Below are 19,719 nucleotides of genomic sequence, written 5' to 3' on the forward strand. Positions count from 1 at the left end.
TATAGGAACAGAGCCCTCCCTAACTGCTAAATTACTTTGCTTTTAGTGTTTTTATTGGAACCACAACACCCCTTAATACGATGTTTTCAGGGCTATAAGTAGGTTTTTGAGTCAAACAGTGTTTGGTTATACCAGTAAACTGCCAGTTAACAATCTTTTCACCATGTATTGATTTATTTTTTAATAATATGCTTTAGCACCTGTCTTAACAACCTATTGATGAATTCCCTGCACACTTTTGTCTAGAGCCAGCAGGGTACAGACTTTGGCAAACATAAGTCAATCTGGCATAAGGTTATGGTATTTTCTTAAATCTGTGTTCATATTACCAAGTGTGATGTGGCAGCTGGTTATGGCTATTGACTATAGGCTCAATGCGCTGGGCACAGCAGGGCAAGGACCTATCCCTTTCAGAAAGCAGTCTGGCTTCCTATAGAGTTGTATGCTATTGCAAAAACTCACAAAGTTTAGGCTTCAACCATTCCATGGACTCAGAATCTCAATATTCTAACCAGCATAGTATAGGGCATGACATTTGACCATTACGAGTCACCTGATTAAGGAATGACCTTTGTACGAGTTTAAACAGTTGGTCGATATCAGTGTAACTTCCACATTCAAAGACTATAGTCAATCAGGCGGAATCACTGTTTTCCTCCTCTGAGAGGTGTCTGAGAAGGTTCTGTCTTCAGAATGTAACATAGTGCTGCCTATGTGCAAATATAAACTACACCTTCTAGTCATCTGCTTTCACAGAAAACACTGTGTATCTCCAGACAACCTCAGAAACAAATAACAGAAGAGCAAGAAAAAGTTGGGATAGGGTTGTCTACTGTAAGTAGCATTTCCACTCCATCTTGCCAATGTTTGTAGATAGGGGCAGGTAACGCACATGGCGGGTGTGCCAGTAGCATTCCCAAACGGGTTGACTCCCATGAGACTACATGGTGGTGAGAACAATGAGGTAGTAGGGTCTCTCCAATCATTGGAGGCTAAGAGGTGTTTTTGTAGGGCACTCATTTGTCATGTGAGGCGATCCTCAGGATCAGGGACTCAGAAACTATTGCTAAAAAGCAAAAATGCAGGGTAATTTTCCTTAAGTATATAAAATGTATGTGCATGGAACAGCTGCACAGGTTGTCAGGAACTTTCCCCCTCAATTATGTTATAATCACAGATTATAGTTGGAAACTCTGTAGGTCACTACATTTGTTGCCATTTTGGTGACTGCTCAGTAACAGCAGATGTTCAGGAAGGAAAGATCCAATATACATATAACTGTAAAAATGTGTGTTTCTGGTTGACTGGGGTATGAGCTCTGATCAAGCAGTAACCACAATCCTTGTCAGGCCCAAGCCAACCCTAAATTAACTTTTGGCACAGAGTAGTCAGACTTAACTTAAAGGCGATGGGTAAAGCATTTGTGCAATACTTCTAACAGAAAAAGGGACCCCACACAAGTTAAAAAAATCGAACCTTCTTTAATAAATAAAACAAGACCAAAATGACAAAAAATCCAATAAGTATAACTGGAGACATTCAATTTGAAAGTTTTCTTTAAAAAAAATAGCACCAAAAGGTGCAAAGCGGCAACTGTGGATATTTGGTCAAGCCGGACCGGGACAAAGTCACAAGTTCACGCCGACTGCAGAGCAGTGTGGGCTGACTACAGGGACTCAGTTCCGGCTGTTGAACAAAGTACCCTAAATCCTGGTTTGCTGCGCGTTCCGTGGATCTGCGTCAAAAATGTGCTTCCCAGCCAAAGCAATGTGTCAGTTCCGAGATGCAGAGAGACTGCAATGCGAGGACCAGCATCATCATCAAGGGTTCCGTCAATGGGGCTTGCGATGAGAAGTCAGGCATCGAGGCTGCAATGCGCAGTCAATGCGATGCATCTGTTCCAAAGAGCTGCAAGACTGTGATGCAGAGTCTGGCATCATCTTTGAGGCTGCCACTAATGAGGACTTTGAGGGCCTGTGCCGAGGATGCGTGGCATAGTTTGGGCGATGCAGCAGTATTGAAGAGCTGCGATGCAATGGGAGTCTTTCCGATGGGTCCAATACACACAGCAGGGTAATGTGTCGGTTTCTGCTCAAATTTGCGCTGTGCAGTAGAGGGGATGCGTCTTTTCCATTGGGCCCACAGTGGCTGGTAAGCACCTTAAGCCCACTTTCAATGGTCCAGGACTGGGGTGTCACCACTTGGCAGATTAGAATCATAGATGGAGTCCAGGTGCAGATAGAAGGTTATTGGAAGCCTGTTGTGTCCATGAGGCCTTAGATTAGGAGGCCAACCAACTAGCCCCTTGAGTCACTCTGGGTTCAAGTGATGCAGGTCCAGTCCTTCTCACCCAGGCAAGAGGGCAGCAGGGCAGCAGTTCCTTTAGAGCAGCAGTCCAGCAGAGTGGCAGTTCTTACATCAGCAATGGTCAGAAGTGTACTGAAGTAGTTGTGTCTGAGGTTGAGTATTAATACCCAGTTTTGCCTTTGAAGTGGGGGAGAAACTTCTAGAGGTTTCCATTTGATGTTCCCCAATCATCCTGCCTTCCCTGTCCTGGCACCACATTAACTACAGGGGGCATGGAGCTCGTTGTGTGGAGACAGGACACAGCCCATTCAGGAGAAAGTGAGGCTGTGTCCAGCTCCTCTCTCCCATCCTGCCAGTGATGTCCCATCCAGGCATGCCTAAGCCCCATATTGTGTATGGCTGTCTAGGAGGGATACACTAAGCCAAAATTTAAGTTATACCCAGTAATGTGACCAGAGACAGCCTGCAGACACTAAAAGGATAAGGCAAGAACATTCAAACTTTAAAATAATGTCATTTTCAGAACACCAATTTAAAATCCAATTTCACCATAAGTTAGGATTTTAAGTTATAATTCCAGAGATACCAAACATGAATTGGACATCTCTTCCTATCAGTACATGTAAAACTTTCAAAGTACATGTCCTACTTTTTAAATATAGTGCACCCTACTCTCTGTGCTGTCCATGGCCTACCCTATGGGTTGACTAATATGCCTTAAAAAGGAAGGGTTGGGCCTGGCAAAAAGTGTATTTTGCGATTTCGAAATATCAGTTAATAACTGTACACACATAAGGTCTGCAATGGCAGTCCGAAAACATGTTTAAAGTGCTACTTAAGTTGGTTCAGGCCCACAAGTAGCATTTAATTTACAGGCCCTGGGCACATTTAGCGCCACTTTACTAGGGTCTTACAAGTAAATTAAATATGCCAATTAGGGATCAGCCTATCTTACCATCTTTAAAGGAGCAGGCGTTTGCACTTTTGCACTGGTTAGCAGGGTGTGCAGAGTCCTACAGCCAGCAAAGACGAGATCAGATAAATGGAAGAGGAAGGCAAAAGGTTGGGGGAACACCACCCTAAGGCTGCCATTTTTAACAGTAACGCAATAGTGGCAAAACACAAAATGATAGGGCCTCTCTTCACAATGTATAACTTACAGGTTTTCATAGATATTGGGCTAAATGGGGGCTCTATGAAGAGTGAGTTCCGTCCCTGCGCCACAGTGTGCATGGGCCTGTGTTACATCCCTGTAATGAGAGAGGAACATCCAAGTGTGCTGAACATTAAAGGAAATCAAGGAGATAATTCGAGGTCGTGGTCCTCAAATATGCACAGCACCAGGAGGGATATATTTTTCTTCTGTTCTTCATCCTTATAGGATAAGGGAACCGGGATGCCCTTGTTTTAAAGCCTGACGCAATGCTCATCAAAGAAGTGTTATTTTCTCTATGCAGGATTGCAAGAATGAGAGCTGGGACAAAGTATAAACAAACACTCATTGTATCAGGGTAATGGAAAGGAAAGTAATAATCCCTTGAAAAAAACAGTTTTTCTTTTGAAGTTATGCGAACCCACTTCAAACCTAAAGATGTCTTTTCCAAACACATTTCAAATGCAATAACTCCATGCATCAGACCCAAAAGGTTTAGGCTGGGTCTCAAAATGCAACACCTCTGTTCTGTCAAAGTCTTCTTCTGCAGAAGGGGAAACAGCTTGGTAGATTATAATTTTAAGGAAACAAGTTAGTTTCTGAAACAAGTTATCACTACAGACAGTTTTGTGGATTACCTTTCTTTCTTTAAGGGTATGATTAAATATTCCTCTAAGTCAAGCCCTGACAGGTTGTACAGCACTTGGTCGAGGCTGTTCTTCAAGTAAGGAGCAGAAATATTACAGGCCGGGCATTTCTGTAATGTAAAATACAGAAAAATGGAAAAATTATTCATATCAACACACATAACATGCCGAGAAAGCAAATTTGTCAAGCTCTGTCCCTGATGGATTTTTTTTATTCTGGTGTATTCTTATTAGTTTCAGTAGGCTACTATATATTAGCCTCAGAAATGCATACAATACATTACCTCAAAAGTACATTTAAACTCAAAAGCTCTTTTACTGTTGGAAAGGTACATTAGTTATATGACATAATCTTAATTAAGTTCAACTGTAGGATACTGTGTATGCATGGCCTGACTTTTTGAGTGCACAGAATAATATATATTCAAGTCTAAGCAATAAAAACGCCAAGGAAGGAATGAACAATGAAAGAGAAAAGAGAGTGATAATGGAAGAAGGGCAGAAAAGGGGAAATCAAAATAAAGGGAATGAAACAAAAGAGAAGGGAAGCGATGAAGGGGAGACAAGTGAAAGAAAATGAAAGGTAACGGGAGAAATGCGGCGATATGAAAGGGAAGAAGGGAAAGGAAGTTTGATGGAAGGAAATAAATGGATGAAGGAAAGAACTAAAGGGAGGGAAGAAGAAATAATCAATTGAGAGAATTTGAAGTGGGAGAAAAAAGAAAGAAATGGAAAAAACAAAGCAGGGCGAAAGATTGGTCAGCAAAGAGGCTGAAGTCGGCACAAAAGGAGAGAAGGAGAAATGGAGTAAAGAAGAAAGAAAAGGGAAAGATGGAGAAAATTAGTTAAGTAGGAAAGAATTAATAAAGAAATAAAGGTGAAAGAGAGAAGTAGGATATTGATCAGGAAGGAAGGGAACGAGGAAGGAAGTGAAGGAGGAAGGAGGAATTGATTAAGACAAAGATGGCAAAGGAGTAAGGAAGGAAGGGAGGAAGGAATAAAGGAAGGGAGAAAGGAAAGAAGGAAGGAAGAAATGAAGAAATGAACGAATGCAAACACATATTTGGTGAGGGTTCAAATTCAGAGCTGCCTAAAAATAAAAGAAAGTTAGTAGGGAAGATTGAAGGGGTGTAGTGCCACAGCAAAGAAAACAAGGGGAAAGAGGACGAAAAGGAAAGATAAAAGGATGCAAGAAAGACTTACTGAAGGAAGGGAGGAATGGTACATGAGCGACAGAGGTGCATAAAACCAGAGATAACAATGTAGAAGAGGGCATAGGGTAGGAGAATGAAGGGACAGCAAAAAGAAGGAAGCATGGAAGGGTGCAGAGGGAAAGGGATACGGAAGCAGAGAGGCAGGATAGAGAGATACAGGAAGGAGAAAGGAAGGATGAAAAGTAGACAGGAATGGGGGAAGAAATACAAGAAACAGGAATGAAGGAATAGAATACTTGCAGGTAATGAGAAAGGAACGAAAGGACCGAAATAAAGAAGGACATTGGCTAAAGAAGACAAGAGAAGGATGGAGGAAGAAGTAAATGAAAGAAAGAAAAAAAGAGCAGGAGCGAATCATGAAGCAAGGAGGATGCTAAGAACGAAGCGAGGGCAAGAAGAAATGTAAACATGGTTGCCACGGAGAAAATGCAAGATCAGAATGGAAGAAAGGAAAGGATAAAACACCAAGAGGTGATTACTTTAGGAATGTAAGTTGTAGCACTTTGAATAAATGGCTTGAAATATGTATGACCTCAGCATTTTGAAGATTAATGCAAACAATGTAAGGAAGGAATGGAAATTGGAGAGAGTGTTGAACTAAGGGTAGAAAGAACCGAAGAGGATTGGAGAGAAAGATAGCATGCAGGGCAGAAGGAAGGAAGAAGGGAAGAGGGAAATCGATGGAGGGTGCAGGATCTAGTAAGGAAAATGTTAGAGGTTCAAATAAGAGCAAGATGTTTGAAAGGTGTACATTCTGAAATAGTTGGATGTTTTTCTATTGTTTTCTCACATCCCACAGAACTGACTTATATCTTTGTGTTTGAAACAAAGGCCTTGATGTTGGTTACTCCGTAAAAGGGTGCTTTATTTATCTAACCGCGTCATATTTCGATTTCTCAGGAATTGGAATTCATTACGTGCAATAAACAGCACCCAGTCATGATTAATACCCTAGAAATGTCACTTGCAGATTTTGATGCTTGCCAGTTGCCACATCAAATCCAAATGTCATGTTATGAATTCGGCATTTCCCCCCGGTAAATTTGGGTAGGTTTTACCTGCCCAGATGTATGTGGCATGTGGGGTGTTACAACACAACTTGTAATTGTGATATGTGTGTATGTGGCATGTGCGTATATGTGTGGTAACCGAAGTTACTACTAATTTCACAATTTACCAGGCAAACTATAAGCAGGGACTGTGAAGGAAGAACTACCTTGCAAGAAGTAAAAACAATAGTAGTGGTAAAATATTAACCAAAATTGAGGCACATATCTGCTAATTACTCTTGAGGTCCATATTATGGATGGGTGACATTTAAACATTGCATGCAAACCTTTACAATGTTAAAATGCTTCACATTTTGTGGGAAATGCATTGTTTCACATAACCTTTTCAATGCGATGGCATTATAGGACCCAGAATGCATCAATTTGCTGCACACAATCCACTTCAGGCAGATTTGCTATTGTTGTTTTCCTTTTTTATGTGCTTTGTTGGAAAGTTTTTTATTAAAACCTTTTAATTTTTCTTCCTTTTTTGTGTGTTTTTGTTAATATTTTGGGTAAATAATGCCTTTAAACTTGTATTTGATTTTCATTGCCCAAGAAGGCAGTTTTTAAATTCTCTCCCCAATACAAATAATTTATTGGAGAGGTGACAAATTGTTTAAAAAAAAATGAAGGTGGCAGAAGGGGCCATTTTTCTCCTCTTCGACCTGTTTCTGAACAACTTGTGTCACAATTTCGTCCTCTTCCTCTTTTTCTCTCTACTGCCTCTGCATCTCGACATGGGAGGTTCCATTTAGCTGCACAACTAGTAGATGTTTCCTCATTACACTGGTCCCAAATAAGTACATACAAAGATCCCTCTATGTAACACTTGCTGCTATTGGCTACAAGTTATTTTTCAAGCATACATTTTTTTCTGCCCTGCAAGATGGATGAGAAATTGCCACACATATGACTCTCTCTCAGGCTATATGGCAACAGGAGCCCTTGAATTTGAAGCAATAGCCACTCTTCATCCTCATTGTTAGTCCTGGCATCTTTTGGCATGATTTCCATTGTCTTTTTGCTTCTGACCTACTATGTTTTGCCTGTGTGCTGCATTTTGTTTTTGCTGGTTTCAGAACCCTGATTACTTTACCAATGCTGGCCAGTGCTAAAGTGCAAGAGCTCCCTGTGTAAATTGTTTTGTTGATCATTTTATCCATGATTGCCATTTTGATTTACCAGTAAGTCGCTAGTCAAGTCCATCAGGTGTGCCCAGGGCCTGTAAATCAAATGCTATTAATGGCCCTGCATTACTGATTGTGCCACCCACATAAGGAGCCCTATAAAAATGTCTCAGCCTTACCACTGCAGTTACTGTGTGCAGTTTTAAACTGCTATTTCAACCTGGAAAGTGCACCCACTTGCTAAGCCCAAACCTTCCACTTTACTGCATATAAGTCACCTCTAAGGTAGACCCAAGGCAGCCCCAAGGGCAAGGAGAAGTGTATTTAAAAGGTAGGACATGTACAGTTGTGTTTTACATGCCTTAATAGTAAAATACTGCTAATTTCGTTTTTCACTATTGCTAGGACTATCATTCCCATAGGGTAACATGGGGATTGCCTTGAAATATATTTCAAGTGCAGTTTCAAATTTGGAATAGATACAGATTTTGAGTTTGTGGTTTCTGAACTCATAATATAAAAATACATCTTTTGGTGAAGGTGATTTTTAAATTGTGTGTTTGAAAATGCCACTTTTATAAAGTGAGTTTAAGCAAAAAATACCTGGAGTCCTATTTATTTATTTTCCAAAAAACCACACTATGTGCTTTTAGCGGTTTGGGTTATTTATTTTACCCTTCAATTAATAGTTTACTAATTTATTTTTGGGAATTTCTCTCTTTTTCAAAGAAAAACATATACTCAACATTACAATTTAACATTCAATATTTAGAAATCACTAGATTTAGACTTTCTTTTGAAGTTTTCCTAATTCAAAGGCAGAAATGGGTATAAGTATTGGACTTTGGACCTCTGAACCCCCTCCCCCCCAAAATGACAACACTTCTGGGCTGAGGACATTCTGCCTGAAAGAAGATGTGGATACTGCAGGAGGAACTGCCACTCCGCCTGTTGCTTTGTTGTGCTGGCCTGCTGCTTCTAACCTGGGAGTGAAAGGACTGGACTTTGCATTCCACATCCTGCTTCTAAGATTCTACAAGGGCTTGTGTGTGCTTGCCTCCTGTTAAGAAGTCTCAGGGCCATAATAGACTTCATCTACCAGTGCCTTGGCTCTTCTGTTGAGAGTTGTTACTTGCCAAATGATGCCAAATCCAGTCCCTGGGCCCTTGGAAGTATAACCTGTTGAGAAAATCCATGCATCTACTTGCAGCACCTGTTTTCCTGAGTACAGTGTCACCAACTTTTGTGGCAGCCGCTCTGAGTCTGACGTTGCCCCTGCTTTGCCACTGAAGAATCTACGCAGTGCCTGCTTCAAGGTTTGCGTCATCTTTGATTTTTGACGCATCCAAGGTACTTTGTGCTAAAAGAAATCCTTTGATTTCAAGGTTGCAAAATCAATGCAGCACCTGCATCACCAACGTCGCATTGTCGCAGCGCATCTGGATTTTTGAAGTATCGTCCCTCTACACAGCCTCTGCACCCCAATAAGGAATTGAGGCCGTGTGGCTGGAGTAGGACGGATCACCTCCCCATCCATTAAGTAACCAACCCATCATCACCCCTGCCCAGTAGTAAGGAACCGACGCATAACCTCTCCTGGCATTAAGGAACCAACGCATCACCTCCCCTGTGTAGTAAAGAACCAATTCGGTACCTCACCTCACCTTCCCTGTGCCTGCTTCATCTTTGATTTTTGACGCATCCAAGGTACTTTGTGCTAAAAGAAATCCTTTGATTTCAAGGCACTAAACTTTCTTAGTCTTTGGAAATGATATATTTGCTTGTGTATATTGGATATTTGTCGTTTTGGTCTTGTTTAATTCAGATAAATATTGGCTATTTTTCTAATATGGCGTGGGCCCCTTATGTAGTGTTTCTATTGTGTTACTGTGTGTGTGTGTGTACAAATGCTTTAAACATTGCCTCTGAGATAAGCCTGACCTCTAGTATGCCCCAGGGGGCTGCGTTGCAGAGAGGTGTTAAAAAAAAGCATTACAAAATTCCTGCCAACAACACAGGAACCCTTGCAACATGGTGCAAAGATGCCACCATTGGAGCTTATACAAAAGGGGATAATGGACGAAGCGATACAAAAGGGGATGATGGACGGAGCGTTTGAGCAAATCAAACACTCACCCCCAGTCAACTGATCTGGGTTTAATCGCTTTGTTTGCCCTAAGTTGGCAGGGTATGCTCAGACGTGAGTCCCTTGCTCACTTGCCCGCTGGATTCAAGATAGCCTGGCTGATGAGGATTATGAATCCGAAACTGGTCCCAGGATTCTTGTTTCCGGTCCAGGGAAGACAAGGCTTGGCAGTTCGGGCTGGACTGTTCCCATGAGGCACAGGGTCAGACTGATTTGCATATGGCCATGTCTGAACTGGGGTGGCTGAGTGAGCTAAAGAATGGTGATGGATTAAACCCAGATTAGTTGACTGGAGGTGAGTGTTTTGATTTGCTCAAAAGCTCCGTCCATCATCCCCTTTTGTATCGCTTTGTTCGCCCTAAGTTGGCAGGGTATGCTCAGACGTGAGTACCTTGCTCACTTGGCCACTGGATTCAAGATAGCCTGGCTGATGAGGATTATGAATCTGAAACTGGTCCCAGGATGCTTGTTTCCGGTCCAGGGAAGACATGGCTTGGCAGTTCGGGCTGGACTGTTCCCATGAGGCACAGGGTCAGACTGATTTGCATATGGCCATGTCTGAACTTTAGTGGCAGAGTGGGCTAAAGAATGGTGATGGATTAAACCCAGATCTGTTGACTGGGTGTGAGTGTTTGATTTTCTCAAAAGCTCCGTTCATCATCCCCTTTTGTATCACCATTGGAGGTCGGCAGCCAAAACGGCACCAGCATGTGTGAGAAAGGACAGGAATACACCATATTGCATAGATATAGGGCATTCCTGCCCTTTCATTTTGGCGTGGGCAACGCAGCACGTCCTACACCAAATCCCCTTAAATAAGGGCTGTAGTCCCTGGGGCCACAAGCTTCTTTTTCAGATATTGTGGATTGATCAGCTAGTCGGGTGGCTCCTTTTAATTGTTTTGCTATTCTTCAGGTTTGTAAATCCTCAACAGATCCCATAGAGACAATTCTACAGTGTCAAAGTAATCTCACAAGATCAGGGTGGTTGGACTTCCTTTCTAGGTACTGCAACCCCAAAGCAGGTAGTGCAGATCCTGTAACTTTTTACAAAATTGAGGTTGAATAGAAGGACAGAGTTTTGCTAAGAGCAACTTCAAACTCAGTGCTTTACTAGTACATTTACAAGTTTCCACATTTTAAGCTTATTTGGAACTAGAGTACCAAACACCAGTGCTTCAACTTTAAGGCGTGCAAAGTACAAGGTACAGGAGAGGTTTTGCTAATCCCTGGACACCATTAGTAAGATTTATTAGTAAGATTTATTGGTTCCTGTGATTTTATTATTCCACATTCCAATAGTTTTTGACTTTTTTAAACATATTACTACATTCTTTGCTTAAGGAGAGATCCATAGCAAAGGAGGTAGCAAGGGTTTTTGCGTTCTTCCCTTTATATGGACAGAAAACGTTTCCCATTTTCAGCTATAGCTTATGGGCAGGATGATTTGCACTGTGGAAATCCAGAGAAAGCTGCTCAGAACAATGAGGATCAGGCAAAACAAGTTAGGTCTACACCTGAGTCTTACATCACGGAAGTTCTTCATGATTCCTGCAGGAGGGAAAAGCAATCATCAAATATGTCACGTACGTTATGTGACATAAACGTGAGCAGGTGAAGGCCTGGAAAGTATTTGTTTGGATTTGAAAGCACCTTAAGGATAGCATTGACAACAATTTACTGCAGGAAAAATTTAGAGGGACTCCACACAGGTGGTAAGTACATTTACATTTGCATTGATGCACAGACACCTTAATCATGGCATCAATGACAATTTAGTGCAGAAAAAAGAGGAAGCATCTACAATTGTTTCCGGAATACAGCAGGCCATCCCTCCTGGTGACAGATTGCCATAAGACACCATTAGCAGGAAAATGGTGTCAGTGATGCAGGTTTCACCACTATTGGTCTGTTGGACATGTAAAAACACAAAAAGTTGAAAGAAATGATAGAAAATGTTCTTTTTAGAGTCACCTTGTATGGTTCAAAGAAGATGCAAAATCCTGTTATTTGTTTTTTATGTCAGTGCACATGAACGAGAGTCAGTACAAATGTTGTACATGAGGAGTCATGGATGAGTGACACTCTGAGTTAGAGAGCCAGTGACAGATTGCATGAAAGCAAGTTATGGAGTGAATGGGGTTGTACAACAGGGTTTTCCTGTAAGGTCGTGTCTCAATTAAAGCCCTACACCAAACCCACCACAGGCTAATAATCCCTTTTCTGCATGCACATAACAGTTAATGTTCATCCAGGCCCTCCACCCCATCTGCCATGGACATCACCAGCTGTGCACAGTGTTTATCCACGTGCAGCGAGAGTGGGGCACAGTGCATGGTAAAAGTCTGACGCCATGCACTACCCTCCATGGGCAGCCAACACCTGGTGTGTTTGGCCTTTGGCTGTGCACAGTGTGTTGGGCTGCTGGGCCTGGGTTTTGGGCAGAACCCGTGCCCCCACAGTCCTTGGACATGTACAATGAAAGGTGGTCGAAGAGCCTAGCCTCATGCCACGCCCTGCAACAAACTGTCATGGGTGGACAACTTCACTGCACATGGCCTTCAGCTGGGCACCGTTGAGGTGACCCTCAATGCCTGTCTTACCCTATATGGCCAGGCAACCCTATTGAACTCAGCTTTCAGCTGTGTGCCCCACTCTCGTCAGGGCAATGACCTCCGCTGCACAAGGCCTTTGGCCATATGCAGCAGAGGTGGGGGCACAGAGCCTGATTTCCAGTCTTTGCTGCTCCCCACCTTCCAAGGATGTCCAACCCCACTGCACAGGACACTCACCCTTGTGCAGCAGAGGATGAGGCACACAACGTGGCCTCTGGCCGGGCCTTGCTCCCCACAGTCCATGGGTGTCTGACACCTGTTGTTAAAATCCTTCAACCGGTTGTTACTGCAGTGGGATGCAGGGCTTGGAAACACACCAGGACCTGCACCCCATCCTCCATATGAGGTTCCTTGAGAGTTTCAGGCCCAGAAAAGGACTTAATATACAGTAGCACTGTACATATGGGGATAACAAATCCAGAAAAAAAAAACGAATGCAACATCTGATTGGCTTAACACCATACCCTATGAAAAATCAAGTCCCTAGCTTACAAGAACGAGCATTGGAAATGCAATAGGTCTCGCATTAGAAAAGTTGGAGCTATTGGTCTTGTAAATCTAATAATTTTTTAAGTTATGTTTATGTTTTTATAATAGCAAATGTATTAATTTTGTTATTGTAAATGCCAATATTTATAGAATTTGCAAATGTGACACCAATAGCATTATTTAAAAATTTTTTGTGTCATTTGTAATAAAGCTTGAAACAGTGAGAGAACATATTTGAACAAGTGATGCTGTGGTGGTGCTGAGTGGTGCTGTGGTGGTGCTGAGTGATGCTGTGGTTGCGCTGAGTGATGCTGTGGTTGCGCTGAGTGATGCTGTGGTTGCGCTGAGTGATGCTGTGGATGCGCTAAGTGATGCTGTGGATGCGCTGAGTGATGCTGTGGTTGCGCTGAGTGATGCTGTGGTTGCGCTGAGTGATGCTGTGGTTGCGCTGAGTGGTGCTGTGGTGGTGCTGAGTGATGCTGAGTGATGCTGTGGTGGTGCTGAGTGATGCTGTGGTGGTGCTGAGTGATGCTGTGGTGGTGCTGATTGGTGTTGTGGTGGTGCAGAATGATGCTGTGGTGGTGCGGAATGATGCTGTAGTGGTGCAGAGTGGTGCTGTGGTGGTGCTGAGTGATAATGTGGTGGTGCTGAGTGATAATGTGGTGGTGCTAAGTGATAATGTGGTGGTGCTGAGTGGTGCTGCTGAGTGTTGTGGTGGTGCTGAGTGGTGCTGTGGTGGTGCTGAGTGGTGCTGTGGTGGTGCTGAGTGGTGCTGAGTGGTGCTGTGGTGGTGCTGAATGATAATGTGGTGGTGCCGAGTGATAATGTGGTGGTGCGTGGTGGTGCTGGGTGGTGCTGTGGTGGTGCTGGGTGGTGCTGTGGTGGTGCTGGGTGGTGCTGTGGTGGTGCTGAATGATAATGGGGCGGTGCTGAGTGATAATGTGGTGGTGCAGAGTGGTGCTGTGGTGGTGCTGATTGATAATGTGGTGGTGCTGAGTGATAATGTGGTGGTGCTGAGTGGTGCTGCTGAGTGATGTGGTGGTGCTGAGTGATGCTGTGGTGGTGCTGTAGTGGTGCTGGGTGGTGCTGAGTGGTGCTGTGGTGGTGCTGAATGATAATGTGGCAGTGCAGAGTGATAATGTGGTGGTGCTGAGTGGTGCTGAGTGATAATGTGGTGGTGCATGGTGGTGCATGGTGGTGCTGGGTGGTGCTGTGGTGGTGCTGGGTGGTGCTGTGGTGGTGCTGAGTGGTGCTGTGGTGGTGCTGAATGATAATGGGGCGGTGCTGAGTGATAATGTGGTGGTGCTGAGTGATAATGTGGTGGTGCTGAGTGGTGCTGTGGTGGTGCAGAGTGATAATGTGGTGGTGCAGAGTGATAATGTGGTGGTGCAGAGTGATAATGTGGTGGTGCTGAGTGATACTGGGGTAGCGCTGAGTGATGATGTGGTGATGCAGAGGGCAGAAAGGCACAAAAGACGAGTCTTAACAGAGGGCAGAAGGTCAGATAAACAAGGGAAAAATGAGTCTAACAGAGGGCAGAAAGGCACAAAAACCGAGCCTAACAGAGGGCATAAAGGCACAAAAAACGAGTCTAACAGAGAGTATAAGGACAGAAAAAAAGGGAAAAACGAGTCTAACAGAGGGCAGAAAGGCACAAAAAAACGAGTCTAACAGAGGGCAGAAAGGCACAAAAACGCGTCTAACAGAGGGCAGAATGGCAGAAAAACAAGGGAAAAAACAGACTTGAATGTAAAAAATAAAAGTACACTGGGAGGGGGGAGGCACACTTAAAGCCCTGGTACTAATGAAACTGTCTCCCTACCTGTCATTCGGTTGTTATATAGTTTTATAGTATGTTACTAAATCTCAAAACAAGTTATTTGCAACTGCGCTTAATCTGGCCACAAACGGAGAAAAACAATGCATTAAATTCGGGAATCAAAATCAGTTCTATAGGGAAACGGCCACCACAAGCTATCCACTAACACTGAATTGCTAAAGGCAAAACTGGCATTCCAAAATAAGTTATGCTCCACATACTAGAACAAGCGAACGTAACTTCTGTTTACGCAAGCAAATTAGCATTTTTTTTTAAAAAAACAATGCAGTTTCGGAGTTAAAAATACTTGCACCTAGGCCGACTTTGTGCACAACAGACAAACATGGAATACTAATACTTGGTGAGAACCTTTGGATTCTGCCTGCACTGCGATACAAACTGGGAGGCCAGGTAAATGGCAGAACGTCACATCAGCGGAGGATCTGGGTTAATAAGGCAGCAGGTTGGCTTTTCCCATCAAAACTTCCAAAGCGTCCTTGTTCGCTCAAGTGTGAAGGTCTTTTTTAAAAAACGAGTGAAGGCTGAGGAATGCTGGAACTCAACATCGGTAAATCGCACCAAGAAAATACAGTCAAAAGAAATAAATGTGCGATTGCTGTCGTTTTTCGAAAGAAGCGGGACAAACAAGCCATGCCTGTGTGACAGTCGGAAAAGGATCGGCATGGTCGCACATTAGCACAATAAACTGCGTCCTGGTGGTAGTAAATCCACGACCTGCTCTGCTTTTCAAGGATAGACGAACTGGCAAATGGGGTAAAGGGGAGGCTCAGAAGCAAGATCGTGTGTCAGGCGCACAGAGGGGATTTACCGGCAAGGCTTTCGACGCATGCTATATGAAGCAGTATGAATGGCACAGGGATCTTTAGCCAAACTGTACAAGAAGGGGTTGCAATCAGTGCATGGACCGTGCTTTGTCAGTAAAGCTTTGCCCAGTCCGTGGAGGTGCTAAATAGCAGCGCTCCAGCACACAACCACACTCTCCAGCAGTGTCTGCGGTCCAAATCTAATTTAATGGCTGGTCGCATTGTGCAGGCTGCCTGCAGCTGCAGACCCCCGCTGGCTACCAAACTGCTGCTTGCTGCATGGGCAGCTGGCTGGGTCCACCTATGCTGCTGGTGATTGGGCCAATGAAAACATGAGTGAAGACTCCCTCAGAACTGCCTTGGTGTCAGTGAAATGTCCGCGGTGTCGGGTAAAACTTTGTAGCCAGCCCCCAAGCCTGCTGCAAGTACTGCACGCTGCCAGCTAAAATTTGCGAAGTTTGTAGGTGCTAAATAGCAGAGCTCCGGCAGACAGCTGAGGCGCTATCAATGTGTGACAATGCATTTCAGTGTGGTGAGGTGGACTACCACACTGAACTGCATTCATTTAACCCATTAATGATACTAGGAGTACAGCCGAGGGCGCCCCCTGCTCAACAGGAGCACTGGACTGCCGTTTACTCGACTAAGCACTAACAATAAACAAGGGTGATTAAATCAGAGCTGGATTCACCTGCTGCTCGAAATGCCTGAGAGACGCAGCTGCGGAGGGAGCGTCCTACGCTGGCTGGAGCTTTCAGCGGGACGGCCACTGCTCAACAGGAGCACTGGGCTGCCGTTTACTCAACTAAGAACTAACAATAAACAAGGGTGATTAAATCAGAGCTGGATTCACCTGCTGCTCGAAATGCCTGAGACACGCAGCTGCGGAGGGAGCGTCCTACGCTGGCTGGAGCTTTCAGCGGGACGGCTCTGCTGCGGCGGGCTCTCTCCTCATTTCAGGTAACAAGCATTGGCGGCCGCACAAGCATTGGCGGCCGCAAAATGAAATAAATACAAGCAGAAACAAGCGAAGGATAACGACGTGAGCATGCACCTCAGCTGTACGTGAGCATGCACCTCAGCTGTACGGGAGCAAGTCACGCTGTGCGCGTCTCCATGTGCCGTGAGCATGCACATCGGACGTCTAGGGAGCTCGTCATCACCTTCTGCGTCGCCTGCTGTTGCCGAGCCTGAGCCGCTAACCCTGCACACCTGAGGAGGAAAGACCGGCCTCGAGAGCAGCGGGGGACTCCTGAGTCAGCCGGTGAGTAGGGGGGGACGTGTAAATACTGTGTTTTTGGTGCATCAGGCTAGCGAGACAGGAGATGTGTGTGGATGCACGTGTGTGACTGTGTGTGTGTGTGCGTGAGCCCGTGAGTAGGTGGGGGGGTGTGAGGGTGTGTGTATGCAGTGTGTGTGCCTGCGTGTGTGTATGCAGTGTGTGTGTGCCTGCCTGTGTGTATGCAGAGTGTGTGTGTGTGCGCGCAACTGAGAACTGAGAGAGGCATGGCTGACTGAGATCGGAGATGTGCACGGCTCCGGGGGCTGGGCGTGCGCGCCCACGCTGGGATATCGGCGCTCGTGCACCTGTCTGTCGCTACTCGTGCACCTGTGTATGTCGCTTCACAGGCAACTCCGCTGCAATAGGTCTACGAGACCTAAAAAAGAGTCCTCTCTTTGGAGGACACCATTTTCACTTTCACCCAAAAGAATGAGTCAGGCAAGCTTATTCTCTAGCAAACATGTTTGGAAAGGAACAAGGAGAGAGCCAGTAAGCACCAGGATCAAGTCAACGCTAGGCATCACCTATGGTACAACAAGAAGATGACACCTTGCAAGTGCGAACAACTTCCCTAGTGTCAGACCAGGTTATTCAGATGAGAAACTCTAGTGTGGAAATTTTTCCCATAACCCAAAGATGAGAAGAAAGACAACACACAGAAGGTAACTTTAAAATTGGGCAAACTCAGTTTAAAAATTATCCAAGTTTAAAAGAAGGTTGAACACAAAAACAAAAAAAATAAAAAAGTAAAAGTTTGAGCGGTCTCCCAGAAGTCAGGCTGTGCACCCATACGAAGATAGTGCATAGCATGGGCTAGTAGGCTCTGCTGGGATGGGCATTGGATTTGCCTGAGTCATATTGAAGGAAGTGCCTTAGGGTTCAGCAAAGATTTTAGACACAAACCTGTATGTGAAATTATAAATGGAGGTGTTAAGGTATGGATAGTTTTTGATTCTGGTTTAAGATATATGATGATTTCAGAAGTCTGGAAAAGTAGGTTTACAGAGAAAATAGGAGGGTAGCTATTGAGGTGAATACAGGGAAAGAGACACAAGTGCAAGATCGTTCAAATTTATGTGAGAAGAACATGAACACATGGCAGGGCTGGAGAATGTGGAGAGGATGGTTCACAGAACGAAACAAAGGTTAAGTAGCACATAGTTCTGAATGAGTGCTAGTAGAGCTAGCACAGTACCTTCTGGTTCCTGTGAAAGAGCTGCAAACAAGCACCATGGTGTCTGGCAACATTACACCTTTTCTCTCAGTTAGTCATCGTGTTATGTCCTTCACATTGTTTGCTTTATTCTGTGTCACCTTTGTGCAGTCCCTATTTATTTGTTGGATTACCACCTTTCCTCAGTTTTTGGTGCTGCTCTCCAAGACATTGGGCTGATTAGTTCAGTTCCAACAGCTGCCTACTGACAAACTACCTACCGAATGCTACTGGGACTCAGAATGTTTCTTGATGCCTTTGGAGCTTGTATTGCCAACATCTCCTAAGTACCTGGTGAGTCCATACTGCCTTCCCTTCTTTGTTTATACTTACATGAATGTCCCTGCAAGTGTTAATCTTCCTTTTGCCATTTATTATTACAGGGCCTTCCCACCATGACCCTGAAATTTCCAATTTCAGATCCATACACCCTGAGTGCAGAGGAATTCTTCTGTGATGTTTCCTCAATGATGCGGTGTGTTCTTTCTGTCGCCGTGACTTCCACTTATACTCCTCAATCTCTTATCAGGACTGATCCGGAAGGTGGCTTGAACTATACCACCTCTCGGTAAGTCCTTGTGGGGAGATTGATGTATTATGGTCTGCATTTAGTGCCTTCCTGTCCCATGCAGGATCAGGTACATTCCTGACAGTTTGCCTGACCAACATACAGAGACATGGATTCAGACTATAATCCACTTCAGGCTATAGCACAAGTCAGTAAGACGGTTCTTAGTGATTTGCAGGTGACTCACAAAGAGTGAACCTTTTTGTTAAACAAGAATAATCTTGTATTACCTAAGCAATCGACTGAGGCAGTTGAAATAACCTACTGTGGTGGCAGAAGAGAACCCATAGACTTAAATCCCTGACAAGGCTCTTCTCTGTTGCTGGAAGAACATCAACGACAAATCTTGGAAGTTGGTTCCGGAGTCACCAAGCATTCACCATATGTGAAATTAGAGAAATGTGAATTTGAGAAACCTCAAGGCAGTTGTCTGGGTTTTGTTCTATCCGAACAAGTCATTTATATGGATCACTGTAAGGGCAAGGCAGTTTTGGACTGGGTTACACCCAACAGTGTAAAAGAGACTCAGAAATGTTTGAGCTTTGACATTTTTTATAGACAATTCATTTCTAATTTTTCTAAGATACCTCCCCCAATACTCACCCCACAAAAGAAGAGGTGAAGTTCTATTGAGCATCTCAACACGAAGAAGCATTTGAGCAATTAAAGAAACTGTTTACAACAGCATCTAAACTATGGCATCTGGATACTGAACTCCCATTCATAGTACAGACTGATGTTTCAGCTAATGCTACTGGAGCCATCCTCTCCGTGAGATATCTGATAACAGAAGAGTTATCCTATTGATTTCTTATAAAAATCACTCTCTGCCACCAGGCGAAGCTACATGATCTTTGATAGGAGTTACTAGTAATTAAGTAGACATTCAGTCAATTGCACCTATATCATGAAGGGGGTGGGGATAAAGTAACAGTCTGGACAGACCTTAAGACCCTCTGCTTTGACAGACTTTAAGAACCTGGGAATTGTAAAACGTATGAGGTGCATTAATGCTAGGATTGCGATATGATTGTTCTTTTTCTACAGTGATCACTAAAGGATCACTTATCATCCATGCAAAAGGCATTAGAAAGCCTTATCCTATCCGGCATCCATAGAAGAGCTTGTTGCAGGTTTACAATCTCATCACTACAGACTTTTGGTATTAGTGAGGAGGAATTTCTTCAGCACCTTAAGGAAGCACAAACCAAACAAATTGAAAGGGAAAGGTTACACTGAGCCTCAGGACAGAGGCAGATAAAAC

General features: G+C 44.0%; 1 protein-coding gene across 1 annotated transcript in view; it reads right to left on the bottom strand.

Moving 5' to 3' along the window:
• ABCA13 (ATP binding cassette subfamily A member 13) overlaps nucleotides 1–19,719 on the bottom strand; it is a 2,590,787-nt gene that overhangs the window by 902,004 nt on the left and 1,669,064 nt on the right. The window contains exon 35 of the mRNA XM_086964984.1: nucleotides 4,099–4,217. Within this exon, the coding sequence (XP_086821110.1) occupies nucleotides 4,099–4,217 (119 nt within the window). The remainder of the gene's footprint in view (nucleotides 1–4,098; nucleotides 4,218–19,719) is intronic.

This window comes from Lissotriton vulgaris, chromosome 4_1, assembly GCF_964263255.1.
Source record: "Lissotriton vulgaris chromosome 4_1, aLisVul1.2, whole genome shotgun sequence".
NCBI classification, from domain to species: domain Eukaryota; kingdom Metazoa; phylum Chordata; class Amphibia; order Caudata; family Salamandridae; genus Lissotriton; species Lissotriton vulgaris.